The sequence below is a fragment of the Piliocolobus tephrosceles genome, chromosome 10 (assembly GCF_002776525.5).
Source record: "Piliocolobus tephrosceles isolate RC106 chromosome 10, ASM277652v3, whole genome shotgun sequence".
Classification (NCBI taxonomy): Eukaryota; Metazoa; Chordata; class Mammalia; order Primates; family Cercopithecidae; genus Piliocolobus; species Piliocolobus tephrosceles.
In genome coordinates this window covers 14,989,478-15,017,428 of record NC_045443.1, presented here as the reverse complement: position 1 = coordinate 15,017,428, position 27,951 = coordinate 14,989,478, and the positions used below count along the sequence as shown (strand labels likewise).

The 27,951-nt window shown below is 38.4% G+C and overlaps 1 protein-coding gene across 1 annotated transcript; it reads left to right on the top strand.

Annotated features, from left to right (window-relative positions):
* The first annotated feature begins 447 nt into the window (after positions 1–447).
* ERP27 (endoplasmic reticulum protein 27) lies at positions 448–27,951 on the top strand. Its single transcript, XM_023226196.1, has 7 exons — positions 448–1,886; positions 2,249–2,349; positions 5,303–5,440; positions 19,538–19,654; positions 23,287–23,412; positions 26,317–26,514; positions 27,226–27,951. The coding sequence occupies exons 1-7, from the start codon at positions 1,793–1,795 to the stop codon at positions 27,271–27,273; spliced, it is 822 nt and encodes a 273-aa protein (XP_023081964.1). The 5' UTR covers positions 448–1,792; the 3' UTR covers positions 27,274–27,951.

The window sequence follows — 27,951 nt, the reverse complement described above, 5'->3', positions numbered from 1 at the left end:
AAAAGAGTATTTCCTAGGTTTTCTTCTAGGACTTTTATGGTTTGAGGTCTTAAATCTTTAATTCATCTTGAGTTAATTTTTTCATATGGTGAAACATAAGGGTCCAGTTTCATTCTTCTGCATATGGCTAGCCAGCTATCACAGCACCATTTATTGAGTAGGGAGTCCTTTCCCCATTGATTGGTTTTGTTAACTTTGTCAAAGATCAGATGGTTGTAGGTATATGACTTTATTTCTGGGTTCTCTATTCTGTTCCATTGGTCTATGTGTTTGTTTTTGTACCAGTACCATGCTATTTTGGTTACTGTAGCCTTGTAGTATAGTTTGAAGTTGGGTAATGTGATGCCTCTGGCTTTGTTCTTTTTGATTAGGATTGCTTTAGCTAGTCAGACTCTCTTTTGGTTCCATATAAATTTTAGAATAGTTTTCTTTTCTAATTCTGTGAAGAATGACATTGGTAGTTAGATAGGAATAGCACTGAATCTATAAATTTCTTTGGGCAGTATGGCCATTTTGAAGATACTGATTCTTCCTACCCATGAGCGTGGAATGTTTTTCCATTTGTGTCAGCTCTGATTTCTTTAGAAAGTGCCTTGTAGTTCTCCTTGAAAAGATATTTTACCTCCTTGGTCATCTGTATTCCTAGGCATTTCATTTTATTTGTGGCTATTGTAAATGAAATTGTGTTCTTGATTTTACTCTCAGCCTGGACATTATTGGTATACAGAAATGTCATCGAGTTTTGTACATTTATATTTTTCCTGATACCTTACTGAAATCATTCATCAGTTCCAGTAGCCTTTTGGCAGAGTCTTTAGAGCCTTCCAGGCATACAATCATATTGTCAACAAGGAGAAATAGTTTGACTTTTTATTTTCCTGTTTAGATGCCTTTTATGTCTTCCTCTTGCCTAATTGCTCTGGGTAGGACTTCCTCATTTCTTTTATAATATTTTCACATGAAAATTCTCCTAAGCTTAAGACTACATATCCCAATGCCTGTGAAAATCTCATCTTGGACTTCCTCAGACACTTGTGAGCAAAATCAAACTTTATCTCTTTCTTCTGCTTAAGACTTTTCAGGGGTTCTCATCACCTACAGAATAAAGTTGATGCTCCCGTGCTTAGCGTATCATATAAGACCTGCTGTGAGCTGGTCCTACATTCCTTTCTGCCCACTTGTATCACTTCCTTCCTTTTCATCATTTTCAATCACTAGTAATTCTGTCGCACATTATATTTGCGTCTCTGTGCTTTGGTTCTTTACATGAAACTCCCTTTCTACCTTGTGTTGCCTGGCAAAATCTTACTTACCCAGGACTCTGCTTGGGCATCCTCCACAGGAGGAACACTTTCATTGAAACCTAGAATTGTCCCTAATACCCTTAATCTGTACTGTCATAGCACCCTATGAATTTTTCTATATCACTTTCCATCTTATATTTAAATAATCTTTTTACTTGCCTATCTCTCCCACTGACAATCTAAGCTGGCAGAGGCTGGATCAGATCATAATTATCTTTCTATTCCTAGTGCTAGGATCAATACCTGATATCGAATATTTACATTTTTTATTTAAATAAACTGACCTGACTTTCTTCTGGTTGGTTATGTTCTGAGTCCCAATTACTAAACTTGGTCTTTTATCTCAGAAGTTGAAGGCTCCCCTGGAGCCAGCTGCAAAGTTCCCAAAGCCCTAACAACCTCATAGCCAATCAGCTACAGAGTGGGCTGCCCTAAATCGGCCTCCCAAACACAAAGTCCAGGGTTGGAGCAGGAGCAGGAGAGGGACAATGGAAGCTGCCTTGTCCAGATTCATGTTCCTCCTATTTCTCCTCATGTGTGACCTGGCTGCAGAAGCTGCTGCAGAAGTTGAGAAATCCTCAGGTAAAAGAAAAATGTAGTTGGGTGGCAATAGTGTGAAAGTGTTATTAGGAGAAGGAAAAGGAGCGTGGTGGTTCTCTGGGTACTTTTCCTCCACACCTAGAAAGTTTTCCAGGAAATCCTGGATAAGATGCATTTTGTCTAGCAGAGAGCAGGAAAGTCTGGCAGTATCCTTCAGAGACAGACCATCAGTAGGGTCACCTCCCATATGTTAGTAAAAATATTATGCTTTGGAATGCTAACAGTACTCCTAGAAATTGTGCTTTCTTAGCCTTAGTATAGAGATAAAAGGTATAGATGCCCTCATTATTTAGAGCTGCTTCTTCTCACCTCAGTACCCTGACATTTTCTACTTCTCTCTCTAGATGGTCCTGGTGCTGCCCAGGAACCCACGTGGCTCGCAGATGTCCCAGCTGCCATGGAATTCATTGCTGCCACTGAGGTGGCTGTCATAGGCTTCTTCCAGGTTAGTTCAGATACCCTACTTGCAACACCCCCAAGAGCCAGAAATGTTCTACCTCAAAGGAACCACAGCAGCCAACTGCTGGCAGATGACACTGCATTAGAAGTGGGGGTAAAGGGAGACAGTCACACAGTTTGCTTTCATCTTGTCCATTGGGACCTCTTACTTTTAAGACTCTAAATTATATCTTTCTCACACTTACTTATTTCTGAGCCTGTGGGCTGCCTCTCCTCATCTATAGATGCTTTGGAGCTCAAGTCAGTATCTGCAGAAAGAATGCCTTCATGGAACCCTACCATTGTCCTAAACACATTTGGTCTGTACTCTCAAAGCACCCTATGAATAGGCAGGGGCCAGAGTGAATCCAATTTATATCATCCAGCAACACTGTTTACAGGATTCTGAAGCTCCTAGACATTAGTCAGTGCACAGCCTTTTAAGGCCTTTCCCCCAGATAAGGTAGACTCTTATTCTTCTTTCTCTTTGTCTTGTCTGAAATGTTGGAAAAGGATGGTATTTTGTATATTCAAGGTGTTAACCTCCATCTTCCAGATTGGCTGCTTGGTTAATAAAGGCAGCCACAAATGAGACTGCCTCATTCCAGCATTTTCATCGTTCTCTGGTGGTAGCATCTGGAAATCGTCACAGCTGATTAAGCCCCTACTCTCTCTCATAGCAGACCTTCTTGTCTGTTTCCATTCACCAATTACAACTCCTGATTACCCTATCGGTTTTGTGTACACAGCTGGAAATCCCTGCAATGAGATGCAAGTGGGGGAGAAAGACAGGGAGTACATTTTTCAGGAATGAGAAATCTGAGCTGTAGACAAAAACAGCCTCAGAAAGACAGGGAAGGGGCAAGAGCATGGACCTGGAGGAGTGTGCAATAACTTAAACAGCTGCCAGATGCCATAATTTTATCCTTGAGCAATTCCATCTGAAGGAGCAGAGTAAGAGAGGAGGCCTCAATTAATTATTGTTCACTGCCTCTAGAAGAGTAGATACCAGCTCGCTCTCCTTGATCCCAGATGCAAGACGAGTGTGTTAGCCCATTCTCATGCTGCCAATAAAGACATACCCAAGACTGGATAATTTATAAAGGAAAGAGGTTTAATTGAATCACAGTTCAGCATAGCTTGGAAGGCCTGAAGAAACTTACTATCATGGCAGAAGTCACCTCTTCACAGGCCGGCAGGAAAGAGAATGAGCACAAGCAGGGGGAAGGCCAGACACTTATAAAACTATCTATCTATCTTGTGAGACTCACTCACTATCACAAGAACAGCATGGAGGAAACTGCCCCCATGATCCCATTACTGCCACCTGGTCCCACCCTTGACATGTAAGGATTATGGGGATTACATTTCAAGATGAGATTTTAGGTAGGGACACAGCCAAAGCATGTCAACTAGCCATCTTCTTTTCTCCTTGCACATCTCCTCCTTCAGCCTGGAGACTTGCAGGGTAGAACATATTTGTTCCTATTAATTTCCCTGAGCTCCTATGGATAAAGGTCCTGTGACAGCAGGGAAAACGATGCCAGCCTCTATGGAAGGCCTGGAATCATTGCTCAGAAGTGGCTTCTTTGTTCCTTCCTGCAGGCCTGGGCTGCAGAGTTGGATGCGTGAACAGCATCTTCATGTGCAAAGCTCAGGCTTATCTACAGTGGCAAGAGAGGGACTGTCCTTCCATATCCTGCATAAACTTTTGTTAAAATTTCTAAGCTTTCATTTTAATTATTTTATTTTTCTTCTTTTTTTCTTTTTTGGCCCTTTTGATGGCACCTATTTTGTATTTTTGCATTTTTTTTCCTTTCTTCCACAAATGTAACCAAAGCCAAAACTCAAGAGACAAGAGCCAGTGGGAGGAAAAGCAGGTTTATTTGAAGATCCAGTAAACCAAGAAGACAGTGGACTAGCATCCTAAAGTACATCTTGGCCGGGCACAGTGGCTCACACCTGTATTTCTAGCACTTTGGGAGCCTGACAGGGGCAGATTGCCTGAGCTCAGGAGTTCGAGGCCAGCCTGGGCAACATGGCAAAACCACATCTCTACTAAAAATACAGAATAAAATTAGCCAAGTGTGGTGGCGCACAACTGTAGTCCCAGCTACTCAGGAGACTGAAGCACAAGTATCCGGGAGGTGGAGGTTGCTCTGACCCAAAATTGCACCACTGCCTGGGTGACAGAGCAAGACTCTGTCTCAAAATAAATAAATAAAGTACGTCTTAAGTCACTACCAATTTTAGGCTCTTTGTACATTAAGGGCAGGGCTAAGAGGAGGGAGTTGGGATCAAGCAATAACCAGCAACCATACGCATCTGGGCACCAGCAAGGGAGGAAGTTGGGAACTTCTTTGTCCATGGTGAGGTCACAAGGCACCTATAAATCTTTAGCACAACATAGTTAGTTGTTTACATACTTTTCCTTTAATCCTAGAGTTAGTTTTAAAAACCATATAAACTGCTAATTTTTGCATATTATCTCAGTGCTCTAAAATTATTCTAACCTACATACAAGAATTAGTAAAGAAGTGCCATTTCAACAAAAACCGAATTGGTTATGTTTGTTTGTTTGCTGTTTCACTGTTAAACAAATTGTTCCCAGAACAGTTGCTTCTCATGTATATCTACAACAGTGCAGCCAAACTAGGCAGGCCTTTATGATTTTGAGGCCTCTCTCAGCTCCTAGTAAACTTCAAGCTCTATGACAAGGCCTGACAGGAGTCTCAGGCTCAGCTACAATTCTGTGGTTACCTATTAACTCACAGAGCCTGGAAAATTCAGGAACGTCACTGCCAATGAAACCTGAACTGTTAGAGGTAAATCATGTGTTACTGGGCAGTAAATCAAATCTACAATTTCTGGTAAAGCTTCATAGTATATTTCTTTTCCATATCCTTTGTCTCTGCCCTTCAATATAACCACTGTGGTATTATTTTTTCTCTTGTTTTTAGGATTTAGAAATACCAGCAGTGTCCATACTCCGTAGCATGGTGCAAAAATTCCCAGACGTATCATTTGGAATCAGCACTGATTCTGAGGTTCTGATCCACTACAACATCACTGGGAACACCATCTCCCTCTTTCGCCAGGTAAGTTGGATGGGTAGCTTGAACTTTCTCCCAGATTTTCATTGGGTTGTGGACTCACAAACTTGTGAGACTGGAAAGGACTCTATGCCTTTTACACTAGTGATGGTACCAAATTCAGGGACATTGTTGACAAGGATGAAGACTCAATTCAAGCTTCCCAAGCAGGTACTGAATGAAATGGAAAGAGAACAGGACTGAAAGCCAGAGAATGGAATTTGTGGTACTGTTTTGTCACTCAACAGCCACACGATTTTGGGCAGTCACTTAACATTTTTTATCTCCAATTCTTTCCCTTCTAAAATAAAAGAGTTAGACTGCATTATCTCTAAGGTCACTCTGAGCTCCAAAAATTTTATATTAAATATTTTGAGGAGTTCATTTTTGTTCTTCAAACATTTATTACTTCCCATATGCCCTATGCAAGATACTGACAAGAAAAACATATTAAATATATTCTCCAGTCTCATAGATCTTAAAGTATAGTAGGTATTGTAAACATAATATGCAAGTATCTATAATACAAAGAGAATCACTATGGGTAAAGTTTTATCACAGTTCAAAGGATAAAAGCAGTGTGGGAATTCTGGAAAAAAAAAAGAAAAGAAAAAGACAACAGAATTGGAACTTAAAGGATAGATAAATTTGGACAAGGCAAAGAATTCATGGCCAAGGGGAGAATATCTCAGGAAACAATTAACAGGCCAATCTGACTGGATCCCAGGGTACATATTGGGGAAAATGAATATCAGAGAGAGAAACTTGATTAAAATCATATTGTGGGGAAAATATAGAATACCACTTTAATGAGTTTGTCCTGAATTTGGTTGTCACTGGAAAGCCCCTAAAGCCTTTACATCAGGGAAGTAACACGAACAGGAATGTGTTGTATTAGATTATTTTGACAGCAAGGCAGAGGATGGATTTTTAGGTTAAAAGGCAAGAGAAGAGGGAGCTTTTGTCAGGCTGGCAAAATAGACCATGTGAGAAGTATTAAGAGTCTGTAGTAGAGAGGTAGCAATAGAAATTAAAGAGGAGGAAGATCCTGTGATCTTTAGATATCACAGTTATGGAAAGGAGGCAAAGCTTAAAGTCAGGGTGTCTAGGAATAGTGAGGTCATGTGCAGAAATGGGGATTTCTGATGCTTTCATTGGTCATTGAGTTTTACTTGTTGGTGGAACATCAAGATAAAGATGTCAAGAGTCCACTGAAAAAGAAAAATTGATGCAAAAGAAAGTTTTTAATATTTCAGGACTGAATGTCGTGCCCCTTCTAGTTGCCACCCTTTCTTTCTTTTTCATTTCTCATTGAAACTTCTTTTAAGCATATTTTTTACTGTCTTTCCCTAAGCTAGACACTACTATCTAGCTTATGTCCCATCACACCATTAAAACTACATTTATCCAGGTCTGCATGGCTTCCTTATTTTACTCAACATTTCTGTCATATTTGATGTTAGTGACAACTTCTTTCTTTTTAATGTTCTTTTTAATGTTTAATGTTTTTTAATGTTTAATGTTCTTTTTAATGTTTTCTTTTTAATGTTTCCTTGAATTCTAGGAAATTACTTCTCCTGATCCTCCTGCTGCTTTTATAGTCTCTTTGAGATCTTCTCTTCCTGTATCTACAATGCTGCCTGACCCAACATTTTTTATAACCTAGGTCATGGAACCCATGCTCTGTGAAGGCAGAGACTGTTCTGTTCAGTGTATCCACAGAGCCTAGAACAGTGCCTGCTATGCTTATTAAGTATTTGTTGAGAATGAATATATGAATGAATCAATGAATGAATAAATATGTTTTTCTTAAGAAATACAATTCTTTTGCATAGTCCACTATTATGTGCTTGCTGAGCGTTTAGAATATTTTATCTCTAGTCTGGACTTCTCTCAAGATTCAAACATTTGCTGGGTATAAGCATTTTTATACCCTCATAAGCACTATACACTTAAAATGTTCAAAACTGAATTTATTGTCTGTACCTGCTAATCATATTCATCCATCTAAGATACTATTTTATTAAATGGCTATGCTCGTTTGGTGTTACATTTTTGCCAGTTGTATCTTCTATCTTGAATCTATATTCTCCTCCACTCCTTCTACCTCATTCTGTATTTAGGCTCTTAGCCTAAGCATAAGCAATTTCATTAGCTTCTTAACTGATCTCCTTTTACTACTTTATATACAGTTTCTAGAATGGTATCACAATGATGTGTTTAAGATAGAAAATTGACCATGGCACTCCTCTCTTTAAAACTCTTCAATATTTTTCATTTCTTAAAAAATCAAAAACGAGATATTTAATGTTACAAATAGGCTTTGCTGGTCTGCCCCACTGCCTACTTCTCTAGTCCTTTTTCCATCCAGCTTCCACCCTGGGCTTTACCCCCTCAGTAGCCAACTATACACATAATTATCATCCAATTCCATGATTTTGCCTAGACTATTCCTTCTGTCTAGAATGTCACCACCTACCAAGGGTCCCCTTTCACCTAGCCTCACCTGGACGACTCCTTCTCATACTCCAGTGAATGAGTTCAGGAATGTTACCCTTCAGGAAGCGTCCCTGGACTCTCCAAATGGGCCTAAGCGTTCCTCTGTATGTAATTCCTTATCTCTATTTTCATTTATCACTTTATAGTTCATATCAGATATTTATATATCTGTCTCCTCTATTACCCTCTTAGGCCATGACCTATTCAAGGTTGGAAGCTATGACTTATTCATCTTTGTATTCAAAGGCTATAATACACCTCTGGCTCCTTGAAGGCACTCGGAAGGTGCTTGGGGAACTGAACTCACCTCCAAAAGCATCTCTGAGGTTGTGTGAGCTCCCTTCAGCAACCCCTTTCCCACCTGCACAGTGGTTGCTGGTTTGCATTCTCACCACTTCTGTGAAATTCTTCTGTGAAAAGCTTTGGTAAGGAATATATGGAAGGTTAGGCAAATGCCTTTCATGTTGCCATTGAACCACTGGTAGAAATCCTTCAACACAAAAATTCTAATAAGCTACACTCCACAAGTACTTCTTTCTCAGTTTTTTGTTCATAGGTCTTATAAAGTCCTGATTTGAAAGGCTTAATACCACCAAGATACGCATATGGGGAAGAAAAACAAGCGCTGCTGCTTTCACCATCTCTACAGACTTAACATCCTCTAATGGGAGAGCATTGGTGCTGCTTACAGTTCATTCCTCATAAAGCCTCCTTGATGACTTCTCAGTTTTTCACTCTTCTTTAACATCTGATTTTTGTTTACCGCTAGTGACAGACCTACTCTAAGTGAACTCTTGGGACCTCTGTGGGCAAGATTATTTATGTGCCATACCAGAAAACAAACAAACTGGTTCCTGCCCTGCTTCACTGGCAGGGCTGGAGGAAGCTCAACTTTCGTCATGCCAGCTTTCAGATAAATATTTTTTTCACAGTTTACACTTTCAAAAGTTTAGTACATATTTTAATAGGACCATTATTCAAGAGTTTGGAGTAACTTCTTTTTTTGAAAAGGGAGCGTCAACCAAGACAATCCTATTTTACACTGGGAAACGTGAACCTATTGAAAAATTTCTGGGACCTTCTTTCTTTTTAGATCCTGTTTGTTCAGTTTGATTGTTTTCAGAGCCTAATCTGTGATAGGCACTATTACAATATTTGGCCATTTAATTCACACATGAATCTGATGAAGTAATTTTTATTATTCCTGCATTTTTAATAAGGAAACTTCCATGAGAGATTAGTTTAGCTGCCCAAAATCTCACAACTTTGAAGTAACAGATGTCTGATTCGTACCCAGCATTGCTGACTACAAGTCACACCCTTTTTACCATACTATAGTGGCTTTCTAAAGGACTTCACCCTGAAGAAAAACTTTGTTTTTACACTGAATTCTATCTAATGTCCCTCATTCTAAAACCTACTTTTTTTTCTTTTAACTATTTTCTCTTAAATTATTCCTCTAGCCTCCTACCACTCCTTAATCAAACTGCAGAATTATTTATCAAGATTTAATCTAGACATTATATATTGTCTAAATTTACAAAATTTTCCATTTTAAGAATGCATTTAGAAATAAGCCGAAATAATGATTAACTGAAAAAATAGCAATAAATTGATATTACTCATGCTTGAAATGTTGGAGCAATAAAAGTCCAGCCAATGCTGTATTTATGCAACATAACATTCTTCAAAAATAGTGCAGGCCAACTATAAAAACGTCATCAGGAAGAATTTAGGTAAAATTCACGAAACCATAATAAATTGCATATAACAATCTTGCTGTTTGAGGGCACAGCCTGTCTTTTGTGAGTGTTTAACAGCAGAGAAACTCTCAAATTTTTCAATAGGACTCTTATTGTTGCCCTAGCAGAGATGGAATTTCCAGGTTAAATGAACTATGAGCCTGTTCTAAAATGGAATTTGAAATATTATTTGAATGTTTACCCTGCTTTGGATTTTTTTCAATCATTACTATTTTAAGAAACATAATTAACCTAACTTTGACCTAATGGGATGGTAATGAAAACACAGTGCAGTCATCCTTTATTCCTTTTACAGTTATTTATTGGGTGACTATGATAAGAAATACACCTCACCGGACAAAGAGAATCACAAGAAACTAGTCCATGAGATAAACTGATAAGAAATGCAAGAAGATTATGTTTCAGATTATGAAACTTTTTTTTTTTTTTTTTCTGAGACCGACAGTCGCCCAGGCTGGAGTGCTGCGGCGCGATCTCGGCTCACTGCAAGCTCCCCCTCCCGGGTTCACGCCATTCTCCTGCCTCAGCCTCCGGAGTAGCTGGGACTGCAGGTGCCGCCACCTCGCCCGGCTAGTTTTGTTTTTGTATTTTTAGTAGAGACGGGGTTTCACCATGTTAGCCAGGATGGTCTCAATCTCCTGACCTCGTGATCCGCCCGCCTCGGCCTCCCAAAGTGCTGGGATTACAGGCGTGAGCCACCGCGCCCGGTCAACATTTTTTATTTTATTTTATTTTATTTTGTTTTATTTTGTTTTATATTATTTTATTTCAAGTTCCAGGATACATGTGCAGAACATGAAGGTTTGTAATATAGGTATACTTGTGCCATGGTGGTTTGCTTTACCTATCTACCTGTCATCCAGGTTTTTAGCCCTGCCTGCATTAGCTATTTGTCCTGATGCTCTCCCTCCCCTAACCCCCCATACCCCCGACAGGCCCTGGTGTGTGATGTTCCCCTCCCTGTGTCCATGATGAAACATTTTTTTTAAAGTATGTATTTACTAAATATACGGTAAGCTGAGCAGCTTACAAAAACAAACTGAAGACATGAGGACCTTTGTTTAACAAACGATTTCTCAGTGCCTCCAAAGACATTTAATACTATAACAGTGGTGTAAACTAAGACAATTTTAATACATTTTATAAAAATCTGGGTTGTTAGAAAAATCCATGGGAATTCAAATGAATATAACTGAAATACTAATGAATGAACAGAAAATGAGTGATTAAATCTCTTGGTATGATGCAGTGTCTATAACAAAAAATACTCCCTCAGATACTCTTGAGGAAACTCAAAATTATATTTTAAGGTAGCAATCTTTCCAGTTTACTATTTCTGTTTTTCTTCTGATGCCTCTTTTCTCTCAAATAAAAATATGATATTTTAAGTAAAATTCTTTCCATAAAACTGAAAAAAGATATTTTAAAGGTTTTTCCAACTCTTGGTTGTAGGGTTGGATTTTCTTTCCAGTGCACTATACAAATAATTCCCTTTACAGAGTGAGATTTCCTGTTCAAGTGTTGCTTCCAAAAACCCTAAACATGAATGTTCCAGAGTTTATTAGTTTAAGAAATAATGAAAGATCGGGCATGTTTTCTTAAAAGAAGTACAACAAACTAGAGAGACTGCAGGAGGGTGGCTTTTATTAAAGCTCTTTTGCTTCTTAGAGATTGTTATCACCGGTTAACATCCTCTGCCTCCAATTTAGTGCATTCTTTAAGTCCAGAAACACCCAGAGTAACTGGCTCTTCCTGTTCTCCCTGTTCTGGGAAGTATGAGGGACTGCCAGGAAAAGAATACAGAGAGGGGGATTCTTGGTCCATGCACAGCGATGTCAGCTGAGGCGCATGCGCCAGGCCTAGGAGTTCCTAGAAAAATAGTCAGGAAGCATTTAGACACATCAAATATTAAATGAGTCCTGATTGTGATGATAATGATGATGATTTTGGTGGTTGCAATAGCAAAGCCTTAAGTATGAAGGAGACATGCCAGCTGGAAATACAAGTCGGTAGCAGCATCAAGGATCCAGAGGAGCTGCAAATATCAATTTTTTGTGTACTCATTTTATTTCTCTACTCATTCTTCCTGATACGGGCAAGGGAAGGAGAACGAGGTGGTAGGAGGGTGGGCAAGGACCCACCTAAGACCTTTTCTCTTGCTTTCATGTGTTTTGTTTTTTTTCCCCCAAGTTTTCCAAAACTTTGTGATTTTTTAAACAATCAAATATACCCAAGGAGTTCATTTTTACCCTGTGGTTTTGATTTGTTTCAAAATTCTGTTTTAGAAATACAAACTTTTCTGTACCTCGGCATTTATTTATTTCATAAACTTAAATTGTGTAAAGCAATCCTAAAATAAAGAGTGCTTAAATTGCCATCTGAATGAATGGCTGCAATTTTGTGCCTCAGTGCATATAGCAGGCACTCAGCAAATAATTATTAAACAAATGGATTGTAAGAGAATGACTAGATCTATCCAGAATTAAAATTAACCCTAAGGGGTGCATTGCACATCTCCAAGGTTTTTATTGCTTTTAGTTACCCCAATGGGAGACCCTCTTGAACAAAAGAGATGAAATAGGAATCATCACCGGGATGACAATAAAGAGCAATCTTGGATTCTTGCTGTTTAGTGAATTTAATTTCCCTTTGCCTGAATTCCCTCCTACATTAACTAACGTGAGATTTGCTTCTGATTTTACTGGGTAGACTAGAAGAAAGTACCTTAGGGACAAAAGGGTGGTTCTGATCCAAGGCAAGATCTGACTGGGAAGGACCTATACAGATAGCACATGGAGGGAAAAGGGTTAAGGAGACGTCCAAGGGCAGGTGGCCCAAGGATCTCAAAAGTGATGCAAACTATTGTAGGAAATGGACAAAACTGTTCAGGAGCTGACACTAATAATTTTATCTATAGGCCTGGATCTATCTATGGATGGTGGAGGCACTATCTTTGTGTCTTTATAGGCTTAAGTAGACTGGGGAGAAGAAATAGAAAACTGAGAACAATGATGGGAAGAAGGAAGTCCTATCTTTCAGTATATCTGAGTGTGGTGGCAAGGTTGTTCTGAAATACGAATCTGGGATAATGGATCATGTAACCAGACAATCCTTTCTACCAAAGACTATTTTTAAAAGTTAAAATGTGTGTGTCTGAATGTGTCTGTGTAAGTGTGAGTGTGTGTGTGTGTGTCTGAAGGCATTAAAGAGCTAGTAAAAGAGGGAAAACATCTAGCTCAAAATCTAGAAGAAGATGAAAACCCAAAAAGATGAACCCTGCATTGAGGACTGCTTTTTGTCTAGAGGGATTTGGTCAGTTCCAAAAGCAACCAAGAAGCTAAGAAATAAATTTGCATTTTGAGATCCTCAGGAGTTGAAAATTAAATGTTGGAGTCCAGGCCTCACAAGGGGAAATAGGAAGTGAATCTAGTATAACACCTTTCACATCCCCTTTGAATCCTACACAGCTGTACCTAAAAACAGGGATGAATCATAGTAGATAAGCCCTCGCAAGGGCTGCAGCACAGATGCAAATCATTTCAACCCCTGAAATTGGATTAGAGTGATCATATGTATATGTACACACACGCACACACACACACACACACACACACAAGTATACATACATATGCCTACACATATGCAAATATATACACATGTGAAATATGTATAATGCACTCTTAGCCCTGCCATAGTACATCTAAAACTTAACAAAAGATAAAATGTTAAAAGAAGTCAGAGAAAAGAGAGATTATCATCAAAATAATCGCAAAGGGACAACTATGAGCTTCACAGCTGTCTTCTCAATAGCAACAGTGGAATGCAGAATACGAAGCATTATATCTTTCAAATATTGAAAGAAAATAACTGCCAACTTTATAATTCTACCCTCAGCAAAAACAGCCTTCAAAATTAAACAGAATATAAATACATATTAAACAGCCACATTGGGAGGATTTGTCACTCAACACATCCATCTCATACTGAGGAAAATAGTAAAATGTCTTCTCTAAGCAGAGAAAAGAAAACCCACATAGAAGCTAAAAAATACAGGAATAAATAAAGAGAAACTAAAATGTAAATATGTGCATAAATGTAAGTGTATATTGAAGACATAACAAAACAAATCATATCCTGTGAGATCTGGAATTAAAACACATGACACTAATCCTGTGTAAGTCTTGAATGTAGAGCCAGAAAATTGAATTTAAAAGAGGTAAACTGTATTTGAATATTCTAATGTCTGCATTGTCTAAGAAGAAGCTGAAATTGCCAATTAATATTAGGTTCTGATAAGTGAAAAAAATACATGTTGTATAATGTATTCTGGCAATCCCTGAGGAAATAATTAAAGCCTATGTAACTTCTAAGCCAATAAAGGGAAAGAAGAAAATAATATATAGTACTCAGTCAATTCAAAAGTAGGCCAGAAATAAAGAAAAATAGAATTTGGAACACATAGAACCAATGGAAAATGTATAATTAAATACATCAGTAATTTCATTTCATGGAAATAATCCAATTAAAAGACACAGATTATCAGGCACTGGATTGAAAAATGCAACTGTGTGCCTTCTACAAGTGACACAAGTAAAACACAGGATGGAGCTATACCATACAAACACTTCCAAAAGAAAGATATGAATATATTAATACCAAATAAAGTAGACTTTCAGGCAACAAGCATTCCTAGAGATAAAGAATAACCATTCATAATGGCAGTTTCAATTTGCCAGACAGATTTAATAATTCTAAATTTCGCATTTATCAAATACATGTCCTGATACTATATAAGCACAAACTGACAAAATTGAATGAAAAGATGGTTAAAGCCACAACATAATAGAAAAATTTAATAGCCTTCTTTTTTTTTATTTTTTGGAGACACAGTCTTGCTCTGTTGCCCAGGCTGGAGTGTGGTGGTGTGATCTTGGCTCACTGCAGCCTCTGCCTCCCAGGTTCAAGTGATTCTCCTGCCTCAGCCTCCTGCATACCTGGGACAACAGGTGCACGCCACCATGCCCGGCTCATTTTTTGTATTTTTAGTAGAGACAGGGTTCCGCTATGTTGGCCAGGATGGTCTCGATCTCCTAACCTTGTGATCCGCTCTCCTCGGCTTCCCAAAGTGCTGGGATTACAGATGTGAGCCACTGCGCCCAGCCCCAACACTCTTTTAAATAAAATAAGTTGGTTAAAAAAAAGAAAGATATAGAAAATTTCAACTATAAAATTCACCAAGTGACCTGATAATCATTTGTAGAATACTGTATTCAAAAACTGCAAAATATACTTAATTTTAAAGACATAAATAATAAAAATAAAATATAAAAATAAAGCTAAAAATCAATAAGAATATAACCAGAATATCTTACATTTTAAAATTAAGAAATACACTTCTAAATAACTAATAGTTTAGAGAAGAATTAAGAACAAAAAATGAGGAAGCATTTTGAACTGAATGATAAAAATTCTACATATCAAACTTATGAGTGCATTTAGAGCCTTCTAAGAAGGAAATGTATAGATTTCTATGTATTTTTTGCTACTTTCAAATTTAAAATTGGCCAAATAATAGGATTTGATATCTTGGAAACGTAAAAACATAGAATGGCCCTTAATTCATGATGTAACTGGACCCAAAAACTTATCCGAAGTTAGCCTTTGGGTCGGGGGTTTCCTCACTATAGTTCCTTCCATGGTCTTCAGAAAGATGTTAGTGAAAAGGGGTCCTGATCCAGACCTCAAGAGAGGGTTCTTGGATCTTGCAAAAGAAATAATTCAGGGTGAGTCCACAGAGTAAAGTGAAAGCAAGTTTAGTAAGAAAGTAAAGGAATGAAAGAATGGTTACCCCATAGGCAGAACAGCCCCAAGGGCTGCTGGTTGTCCATTTTTGTGGTTATTTCTTGATTATATGCACTAAGGAGTGGATTATCCATGCCTCATCTTTTCAGACCATATAGGGTAACTTCCTGACTTTGCCATGGCAGTTGTAAACTGTCATGGGACTGGTGGGAGGGTAACACGGAGGACGACCAGAGGTCATGCTCATCACCATCTTGATTTTGGTGGGTTTTGGCCAGCTTCTTTACTGCAACCTGTTTTATCAGCAAGGTCTTTATGACCTGTATCTTGTGCCGATTTCATCCTGTGACTTAGAATGTCTTAACCATCTTGCAATGCAGCCTGGTAGGTCTCAGCTCATTTTTCCTAGCCCCTGTTCAAGATGGAGTTGCTCTGGTTCAAACATCTCTAACAACGATAAGCTCCTTCTGGGGAGAAAAGGAGCACATAGGTCAGGTCAGGGGTTGCTTTCTACATGTTTTTAAATTAAAAACTGGAAAACCACAATAAGATATCACCTCACCCCAATTAGAATGGCTATCACCAAAAAGACAAAAAGTAACAAATGCTGGTGTGGATGTGGAGAAAGAATTTTTATACACTGTTAATGGGTATGTAAATTAGTATAGCATTATGGAAAACAGTATGAACATTCCTCAAAAGTTTTAAAATAGAACTACCATAGGATCCAGCACTTTCACTATTGGGTATACATCCAAAGGAAATGAAATCAATAGTATGTCAAGGAGATATCTGCACTCCCATGTTCATTGCAGCACTATTCACAATAGCCAAGAAACGGAATCAACTTACATGTCCGTGAGCAGATGAATGGAGAGAGAAAATGCAGTACATATATGCAATAGACACTATTCAGCCATAAAAAAGAATGAAGTTCTGTCATGTGTAGGAGCACAGATAGGCCCAGAGGACACTATATTAAGTGAAATAAGCCTTGTACAGAAAGACAAATATCACATGGTCTCACTCATACAAGCAATCTAAAAAAGTGGATCTATAGAAGTAGAGAGTACAATAGTGGTTATGGAAGGCTGGGGAGCAGAGGGGGAAGTGGGGAGGGAAGAGGGAAGTGGGGACGGGGAGAAATTGGTTAGTAAGTACAAAATTACAGTTAGATGAAAGGAATAAGTTTAGGTATTCTATTGCACAGTAGGGTGAGTAGAGTTAACAATATTGTATTGGAATTTCACAATAGCTAGAAGAAATTATTTTTTAATGTTCTCATCACAAAGAAATGACAAATGTTTGAGGCAACAGATATGCTAAATACTATGATTTAATTGTTTACACAATATATACATGTATTGAAACATCACACTGTACCCCCATAAATATGTACAAATCTGAATAGTAGGTTAAAAGTAAAGCATAATAAAATAGGAAAAAGACTTCAAACTCTAAGAAAAGTTTTCACCAATTTGTCAATAACAATAATAGTAGTAAAACTAATGGCATAGCAGTATTATTTGCAATAGGATTGGTTCTGTTTTTCTGTTTCTTTGTTCACCAGAGAAACAGAATCAACAGGAGATAGATAGATAGATAGATAGATAGATAGATAGATAGATAGATAATAGATAGATAATAGATTATAGATAGATATTACATAGTAAATATTACATAAAAATAATACAAATTGCATATATGTTATATGGTAAAGGTTATATATATGAATATACATATTAAGAGATTTTTTAAATAAGATAACGGCTCACACAAATATGAAGGCTGAAAAGTCTCACCATCTTACTGCCTGTGAGCTGGAGACCCAGACGAGCCAGTGTTGTAATTTGAAGGCCTGAGGGCTGAAGCACCAATGGTGTAGATTCCAGTCTGAATCTGAAGGCCTGAGAACCAGAAAAACCCAGGACAGGAGAAGACCAATGCCCCAATTAATGCAAGCAATCAGAAAGAGGGAGACTTTAATACTCACTTTAGAGAAGAGTAATACAAAAATCAAGAATCTTAGCATCCTTTTTTTTCTTTTTGAGACAGAGTTTCACTCTTCCACCCAGGCTGGAGTACAATGGAGTGGTCTCAGCTCACTGCAGTCTCCGCCTTCTGGGTTCAAGTGATTCTCCTGCCTCAGCCTCCCGAGTACCTGGGATTACAGGCATGCACCACAACGCCTAGCTAATTTTTGTACTCTTAGTAGAGACGGGGTTTCACCATGTTGACCAGGCTAGTCTTGAACTCCTGACTTCAGGTGATCCGCTGGCCTCGGCCTCTCAAAGTGCTGGAATTACAGGCGTGAGTCACCACTGCCGGCCTAACTTGCATCCGTTTTAAGAAGAAAAATGAGTTCCAAGTGGATTTTAGATCCATTGTGAAAGACCATGTTGAGAAAGGCGAAAATATAGGAGAATATCTTCATGATCTTTGTGTGGTCAAAGATTTCTTAAATAAAGCAAAATGAAAAAATACACACTAGCTATAAAGATGATAACCTTGACTATGTTTAAATTACTTTCTTTCATATGCAGTAACCATTAAAAGAGAAGCCCTAGTAAGAAAATACATGCACTACAGAACCAACAAAGGACTCATATCCAGCATATATAAAAACACATTCAAATAAAAAAGAAAAAGATAGACAAAAGAAAAATCAGCAAGCAACATGAATAAACACTTCATAAAGAGGATAATGAGGGAAATTATCTTTAATTGTCCTCATATCCTTAAATTATTATGAACTGTTAATGAGAGAAATGCAATTAAAGCCACTGAGATATAACCATATCCACCAAAATCAGTAAAATTAGAAAAACTGACAATAGCAAGTGTTGACAAGGATGTGGAGCAATGGGACCTTTAACACACAGTACTGGTATGTGCAAGTTATTATCCACTTTGGAAGATAGCCTGGCATTTTCTACTAGTTAAATATATACATATTCTATAATCAAAAATCCCAATCTGAGGTATATGCTCAGTGGATACAGAGGCATATATGCACCAAAAGTCAAGAAGTGTTCATTGCAGCATGGTCTTAATGACTAGATACAATCAAAATGTTCATCAGTAGTAAAATGAATAAATAAATTGTGTTTATTCAGACAATGGAATATTATACAGCAAGGAAAATAAACAAACAACAGCTACATGCAATAACATAAATGACTTATAATCAAAATGTTAAGCCAAAGAGACAAAAAAAATGGTTTGTTTACATGTATTCAATGTTAAAAAATAAGGTTAAACTAAACTATAGCATTAAAAGAAGGATCTTTAAGTGGTAAAGCTACAAAGAATAAAAATGGTCAATATAAAAGTCAGCATACCTTTGGCAAAAGAAAGGATGAATTATAAATTAGAAGGAAGCACCAGGACTTCAGGGGTTCTAGCAATATTCCGTTTCTTTACCTGGGTGTTGATTCTACAGTAGTTTTCTCTGTGATGATTTGCTGAGCTTTACAGCAAATGTTTATACTGTGTTATAGTTTTCTCAAAGGGTGCATAAATATAACACAAATCTGACCTTGCCAATGGCCCCCCTTGCCCTCAGATAGAATTTAATCTACTTGCCTTGGCTTCCAGACACTTCCAAATTTGCTCCTCCTTATCCCTCTAACCTTGTCTCTCTGCAGCTCTCACATCACATCTGCTAGGGTCACAGTGAACTAACGGCAGCTTCGAGAACACAACCTCTCACATCTCACAGTATTTGTAAATACTGTTCCCTATTTAAAGCTCCTTCCTCATCCTCATTTATCTGATGAAGGCTTAGCCACTTTTCAGGAGTAACTTCTTCCTTGAAGCTTTTCTGCTCTTCCTTAGGTGACATGCGGGCCTGTGATTATCCTGTGATGACATCTGGATTCTACAGGACAGTTTGTCCTTCTAGGGCAGAGAAACTTTCTTACTTATCTTTTGGTCTTCAGGGCTTTAATCAGTGCCTGTCACATGGGGGTCCAAAGACATTTATCAATACATGAAAAAAAGATGGAATAGTGACTTTATTCTTTTTTTTGTTACCCAGGTAGACAATGAACAACTGAATTTAGAGGACGAAGACACTGAAAGCATTGATGCCACCAAATTGAGTCGTTTCATTGAAATCAACAGCCTTCACATGGTGACAGAGTACAACCCTGTGGTAAACAATATTTCCTGTTCTCAGCCCCTTCAGAGCCTGAGTCAGGAAAGGTACTGGTCTTCATAACAGAGGTCTCTTCCTCCCAGAGTTCCAATTCTTCCACCAATAATGACAGGAACTGCCATTAATTGAATACCTACTATATTGTTTATGTTACTATCCTTCCTACACCTTTTTAAGATTTAACTTGTTCCTGTTAAACAAAAAACAGAGAAAAGTTAAATGAACTATCACACTGCTAGTAAGAAAGAGAACCAGAATGCAAAGTTAAGGTGACTGACTCAAGGCCAGGTGCAGTGGCTCACAACAGTAATCCCAGCACGGTGGGAGGCCAAAGCGTGAGGATCGCTTGAGCCCAGGAGTTTGAGACCAGCCTGGGCAACATAGCGAGACCTTGTCTCTACCAAAAACTTTAAAAATTACCAGGTACGATGGCGTGTGCCTAAAATAAAATAAGAGTAAATGAAAGACAAAAAAAATGTTAAATGAAGCTCACTGATCACATATTTGGATGTCACAGCAGTGTAAAGTTTCTATAATTGTTTCTAAACACACATTTCATTTTCTGTATGTACCTCCTTATAGACCAGTAACAAACAGCTCCTAGTCTGGCAGCAGCTGCAAACCATGCATTGACTAGCACATGCCCACACCCTCACCATGCCTCAGACTTCTCTCCTGGTGTGTCTTCCTCTGGTGTTGCAGGCTGCATGCAGTCTGGGTAAAGGTGGTGCTCCACCTGTCCTGATCACCATCTGGCCTTCTAACACTCGCTATAGACTATAACACAGTCCACAGAATTATCTTATGTGTCCCATCCTTATTTTCCCTGACATAGATTACAGAATCTTACAGAGTATTAATTTCTAGTGATCTACATCAGCTCAAAACGCTGTACCTTCTATTCTCTAATAACAGTACTTTACATGCATGGTAATGATTTTTGAGAACTTACAGAGCCCTTTCATGCTCATTTTCCCATTTATTCCTCACATTGATTTTTGTTGAGGTAGAAGAGAGGAAATTATTGTGCCCATTTTATAGAGGAGAACATTCAAGATCTAAGTGATGACATTATTCAAGGTCACATCATGAGTAAATAGAAAAGGCATAATTTAAGGGACAAAATGTAACTGATGCATTAGCACATTTTGCCAACTTCCATTTTACAGTAGAGGAAATGGGAGTTCAGAAAATTTAAGTAACTCCTTCAAAGCCCTATGGCTAGGAATTCGAGCTTCAGAGACAGCCTATGTAGTTGCCCTTGCTTTTTAATGACTGGTCCCTGCGACTGAATCCTGTGGTTTGTCTATTGCCCTGCACTGCCTTCAACAGAAAACACCCCTTTTCTTGTTGACTAAATTCTGGCCTACCTCTCACACCATCTTTATCTCTCTGGAGTTGCTGATTCTATTTCCACTTCTGCTAAGGCTCCAAACACGTATGCCCCTGGGGTATTGGCAGTAATAATCAAAAAGCTGTTCTTCTCTATGTGGGACCAGAAAGATGATCTTTTCATCCCTGGGCTATGGCCTCTGCGTCATGGCATTTTGCAAGCTAGCTAAGGCAGGGGCATGCACTGACCTTCCTGGTTTCTTATGCCTGATCTGTCTCTCATTTTGCAGAACAATGACATACTTTTTAAGTTCCATATTATTGGTGAAGGCAGATTATATCAAGAGAAAATTCAGTAAGAATTTCTTTAAAGAAGCAAGTTCAATTTCTATTGTTCCTTTTTTTATTTCCTGGAAGTAATATTTTTCTCATTTGGATAACTGCCCATTCTACTATAGCTGTTTCTCATCTGCTTCTGGTGCAAATGTTTGCACCAGTAGCAACTGGGCAGAAAATCCCAGCCATGTACCTGACCTGCCATGCACTTTTAATGCACACACTCAGTACTTGGCGTCAACGTGTCTGTTAGGATTAAACTAATCCATTCGGCTGTGGCCAATCCCTTCTGCTAAGATAACTGTACCTTTTGACATAGTCGTTTTTATTTCTTTACTCTTCCCAGGAATTATCCTCCATCTCAGCTTTAGAATGGTGAATGAATGCTCTAAGTTTAAGTAGCAGGATTTAGTAAAACAAGAGTAAATCATGTATCATCCAATCTCCCAAATGAAAAATCTAAAACTTGATTTTAAAATCCATGGAGAAATCTTTAGGAAAAGACCCATTTGGCCCTCCTTGCCTACATACTGTAGGCAGCCAAAAGAGCTGGACAATCTCTACAAGAGTGTGTGTATTTTCAGGAAGAATTCTGCCTAGCTGCTCCCTTCCCCATCCTCCTAAGACTCTGCCCAAAGATTTGTTAACCCACCGTTATGTCTTCCTGCGTACACACTAGTTTTGTAGCAGTGCTTTCTGAATTTAGAAGCGAAAAGAAATGAGATTGGTTTAAAATAGACTTGCAGCATTATTTTAGGACAGTGAAATGAAGGGAACCAGTGCCGTGGATTCCTCTCTTTTTCTTCTCCTGTCTCTGGTGGCTGTTCCACTCCTCTAAGTCATTGACAACTTCATGGAAAATCACCATCTCTAATCAGCAAAACAAGATCAATGCTTCTGGTCTCCTGAAGAGCTCACCTTCTGCTGACCTTTGGTACACTGGTTCAGACACATTTGGGACTGAGTTGGTTTATGTGGGGTTTTGCTATCCACTGTGCATGAGGCAGTTCATCCTGATGATCAAGAGCATGAACTCTGGAGCTAGACCAGCTCGTATGAATCCCTGCCTGCCATTTATTTGACTCTGAGAGAATTACTTAGTCTACCTGTGCCTCAGTTTCCTCATTTGAAAAACTGGGACCTTGAAGATTAAATTACTTATTATTCATTAAGAGTTGGAGACAGTGCCTTCCACATAATGAACACTCAATAAACTACTAATATGTACTCAAAGGCTACATTTTAAGTGTCTCTGACTAGTCTTAAAACAAGAAGCAAGGCTGAAACAAAGTGACTAATATGTTACATAGTGTATTAGTTGTCTATTGCTGCAAAACAGATTACTCCAAATCTTAGGAGTTTCAAATACAAAACATTGATAATCTCATACAGTTTCTGCAGGTCATCCAATTTGGGGTGGCTAGGGTTAGGTGCTTCTGGTTTGAGGTCTTTTGGGAGGTTGCAGTCATTGCTTAGGGCTGCAGTCATCTGAAGGCTTGACTGGAGCTTGGGATCTGCTTCCAAGATGGCTCCCTCACATGACTGGCAAGTCAATGCTGGCTAGTAACAGAAGGACTTAGTTCCTTGCCATGTATTTCTCCTCAGAGGACTGCTTGAGTGCCCTACATTGGGGCTGGTATTCCTCAGAATGAGAGATACAGAGAAGAGCAGAGACCGTAATGTCTTTCAAGACTCACCTTGGAAGTCACACTCCATCATTTCTGCAACATTGTCTTGGTTACTCAGTTCCGTCCCATTCAGTGTGGGAAGGAAGTATTTACACAGTTGCATGAAAACAAGACGGTGAGACTTACTGAGAGCCATCTTGGAAGTTAGTTCCATTTGTGTTACCAGTGGCCAGCTCTCATTTATATTTCAATCTACCTATTCACTCCCTTCCCAGGTACTAATGCATTCTTTCTCTCTCTTTCACTCTACTGTAACACATTTCAACTTGCCAGACTGTGATTGGACTATTCAACAGTGTAATTCAGATTCATCTCCTCCTGATAATGAACAAGGCCTCCCCGGAGTATGAAGAGAACATGCACAGATACCAGAAGGCAGCCAAGCTCTTCCAGGGGAAGGTAAGGCAAGAATGGGAATATTCTATTGCATACACACCACTAGGACACTAGGAAAAGGGAGATGGGGCTAGGAAGCAGAGATAAATAAGGAAAACAACTAAGGTTAGAAGATAGCAAAGCAAGAAGTAGGACATAATAAATCACATTATTCAGAACTAGAGATGTTGTATTTTATCACATTAAAGGCATATGTAATTATATCTTCCTGTCTGGTAATAAAATAAACTGCCTTTCTGATGGTTGGTTCTCTAACACTAGAAGTATTTAGTGTTACTGAAAGTAGACAGTCATCTGATCAGAATACTATAAAGAAGATTTCTACTTTGGGTTGAAGGTTTGATTTAATAATATAAAATAGTTTACATTTATCAAACGCTTACTTTATGCCAAAATCTGAGTAAAAATATTAATGCGTTACCTCATTTAAGTTCCCCCACCAAAAGCCCATTTTGCCAATGAGAAAATTGAGTCTCGAAGAGGCTGAGTAATGTACCCAAACTCACGTACCTAGAGAGTACCAGAGGCAGAATTTAAAACGTGTTCTCTGCTCCAGGCTATACTTCCTTTCTTAGATAATCACTAAAGTATTTTCCAATTCGATATTCTTAAAATTCAATCAATCTCGTCAAACCGATAAAACACCAAAACAACACAAAATAATAGGAAATTCATTTTTTTAACTTTTAAGTTCAGGGGTACATGTAAAGGCTTGTTATGTAGGTGAACTTCTGTTATGAGGCGGCGGCGTCCAGATTATTTCATCACCCACGCATTAAGCCCAGCACCGAATTGTTATAATTTCTGCTCCTCTCCCTCCTCCCACTCTCCACCCACAAGTAGACCCCAGTGTCTGTTTTTCCCTTCTTTGTGTTCATGAGTTCTCATCATTTAGCTCCCACTTATTATTTTTATTATTTTTTGCAAATATCTGCCTTTTTTTTTTATACTTTAAGTTCTAGGGTACATGTGCACAACGTGCAGGTTTGTTACATATGTATACATGTGTCATGTTGGTGTGCTTCACCCATTAACTCATTATTTACATTAGGTATATCTCCTAATGCTATCCCTCCCCCACCCTCCACACAATAGGACCTGGTATGTGATGATCCCCTTCCTGTGTCCAAGTGATCTCATTGTTCATTTCCCACCTATGAGTGAGAATATGCAGTATTTGGTTTTCTGTTCTTGCAATAGTTTGCTGAGAATGATGGTTTCCAGCTGTATCCATGTCCCTACAAAGGACACAAACTCATCCTTTTTTGTGACTGCATCGTATTCCAAGGTATATATGTGCCACATTTTCTTAATCCAGTCTGTCACTGATGGACATTTGGGTTGATTCCAAGTCTTTGCTATTGTGAATAGTGCTGCAATAAACATACGTGTGCATGTGTCTTTATAGCAGCATGATTTATAATCCTTTGGGTATATACTCAGTAATGGGATGGCTGGGTCAAATGGTATTTCTAGTTCTAGATCCTTGAGGAATCGCCACACTGTTTTCCACAATGGTTGAACTAGTTTACAGTCCCACCAACAGTGTAAAAGTGTTCCTGTTTCTCCACATCCTCTCCAGCACCTGTTGTTTCCTGATTTTTTAATGATTGCCATTCTAACTGGTGTGAGATGGTATCTCATTGTGGTTTTGATTAGCATTTCTCTGACGGCAAGTGATGATGAGCATTTTTTCATGTGTCTGTTGGCTGTATGAATGTCTTCTTTTGAGAAGTGTCTGTTCATATCCTTTGCCCACTTTTTGATGGGGTTGTTTGTTTTTTTCTTGTAAACTTTATTGAGTTCTTTATAGGTTCTGGATATTAGTCCTCTGTCAGATGAGTAGATTCCAAAAATTTTCTCCCATTCTGTAGGTTGCCTGTTCACTCTGTTGGTAGTTTCTTTTGCTGTGCAGAAGCTCTTTAGTTTAATTAGGTCCCATTTGTCAATTTTGGCTTTTGTTGCCATTGCTTTTGGTGTTTTAGACATGAAGTCCTTGTTCATGCCTATGTCCTGAATGGTATTACCTAGGTTTCCTTCTAGAGTTTTTATGGTTTTAGGTCTAACATTTAAGTCTCGAATCCATCTTGAATTAATTTTCGTATGAGGAGTAAGGAAAGGATCCAGTTTCAGCTTTCCACTTATGGCTAGCCAATTTTCCCAGCACCATTTATTAAACAGGGAATCCTTTCTCCATTTCTTGTTTTTGTCAGGTTTGTCAAAAATCAGACGGCTGTAGATGTGTGGTATTATTTCTGAGGACTCTGTTCTGTTCCATTGGTCTATATCTCTGTTTTGGTACCAGTACCATGCTGTTTTGGTTACTGTAGCCTTGTAGTATAGTTTGAAGTCAGGTAGCATGATACCTCCAGCTTTGTTCTTTTGGCTTAGGATTGTCTTGGCAATGCGGGGTCTTTTTTGGTTCCATATGAACTTTAAAGCAGTTTTTTCCAATTCTGTGAAGAAAGTCATCCAATGGGGATTGCATTCTTAATGGGGATTGCATTCTTAATGGGGATGGCATTGAATCTATAAATTACCTTGGGCAGTATGGCCATTTTCACAGTATTGATTCTTCCTATCCATGAGCATGGTATGTTCTTCCATTTGTTTCTATCCTCTTTTATTTCACTGGTAGCTCCCACTTATAAGTGGAAACATGCGATATTTGGTTTTCTCTTCCTGTGTTAGTTTGCTAAGGATAATAGACTCCCGCCCCATCCATGTTCCCACAAAAGACATGATTTCATTCTTTATTACGGCTGCAAAAAATTTATTTTAACTCAAGATTTCAATTGCATGGTGCAGACCATAAATTCAATCAGTGTAAGTTGTAACAATTACAAGGTATCTCTTTATCCACGGACCTCAGATAAAACTTTTTCTTTCAAACTTCCCCAACTGCAGATTCTCTTTATTCTGGTGGACAGTGGTATGAAAGAAAATGGGAAGGTGATATCATTTTTCAAATTAAAGAAGTCTCAACTGCCAGCTTTGGCAATTTACCGGACTCTAGATGATGAGTGGGATACACTGCCCATAGCAGAAGTTTCCATAGAGCATGTGCAAAACTTTTGTGATGGATTCCTAAGTGGAAAATTGTTGGTAAGTGTGAGACTGCAGGTAAAGCAAATTGTTTTCCTTCTATGTCCCTTTTATTTCCTGTTGAATAAGAATTCTTTGGGCTCAGAGAGGGAGGAGAGCCAAATGTTGGTTAATGGATACCAAGTGCAGCTAGATAGGAGGAATGTCTGGTGTTCTGTAGCACTACAAGGTGGCTGTAATTAAGAACAATTTATTATACATTTTCAAATAGCTAGAAGATTAGATTTTGAATGTTTCCAACACAAAGAAATGATAAATATTTGAGGCAATGGATATGCGAATTGTCCTGATTTGATCATTAAACATTGTACACATGTATAGAAATATCAGTCTATACTCCATAAAAACATAACTATTGTGTCCATTAAAAACAAAAATAAAAGCAAAACAATTAAAGTTAAAAAAATTATTTGAGCTCTACTAGATTTGATTAAAAGCAAAAGTCTATGAGGATATCGTGGCCAGAGTCAGGATGCTTGTTAGGGTATAGTCGTGAGACACGAACTAGAAAAGCAAGTTTGGAAAGAGCTTGCATATTCAGAGGCTGAATTTTGGACTTCAGCATTTAGTTTAAAGTATTGACGGGCAACAAATCAAATTTCATATAAAAGGGTTCATGAGATAAAAATTAAAGATGGATTTAGGACTTCCAGGAGTAATTAAAACAGCTCAGTTTACTAATCTAAATATCATTGTTATAATGTTTTCCAGAAAGAAAATCATGAATCAGAAGAAAAGACTCCAAAGGTGGAACTCTGACTTCTCCTTGGTGCTGCATATGACCAAGTACCTACATTACGCAAAATAAAAAGGCACAACTCAGATCTCAGAGACACTCAACAACAGGATCACCAGGCCTGCCAACCACATACACGCACACACACACGCGCACACACACACACACAGAGCTTCATTTCCGTTCTTAAAATCTCACTTTCTCTTCTTCCTTCTTTTAAATGTCCTATCCTCTCTCCCTACCCAATGTCCTTACTATTGTGCATTCATCCTCTGAAAAACCCATCCATAACACACCTACAGCAAGGCTTTAAGAGACTCACTGTGATGCCTCTATGAAGGAGAGGCATTCCTAGAGAAAGACTCCTCCAATTTGTCATTTAACATCAAGTTTGTGTACTGCACATGACTTACACACAACATAGTTCGTGCTCTTTTAAGGTTACCTAAGGGTTGAAACTCTACCTTCTTTCATAAGCACATGTCCGTCTCTGACTCAGGATCAAAAACCAAAGGATGGTTTTAAACACCTTTCTGAAATTGTCTTTTTGCCAGAAGTTAAAAGCTGTCTCAAAGTCTCTGAACTCAGCAGAAATAGACCATGTGAAAACTCCATGCTTGGTTGGCATCTCCACCTCCCCATGTAAATCAACAACCTGCATAATAAACAAAAGGCAATCATGTGATAGGAAAAGACTGGCA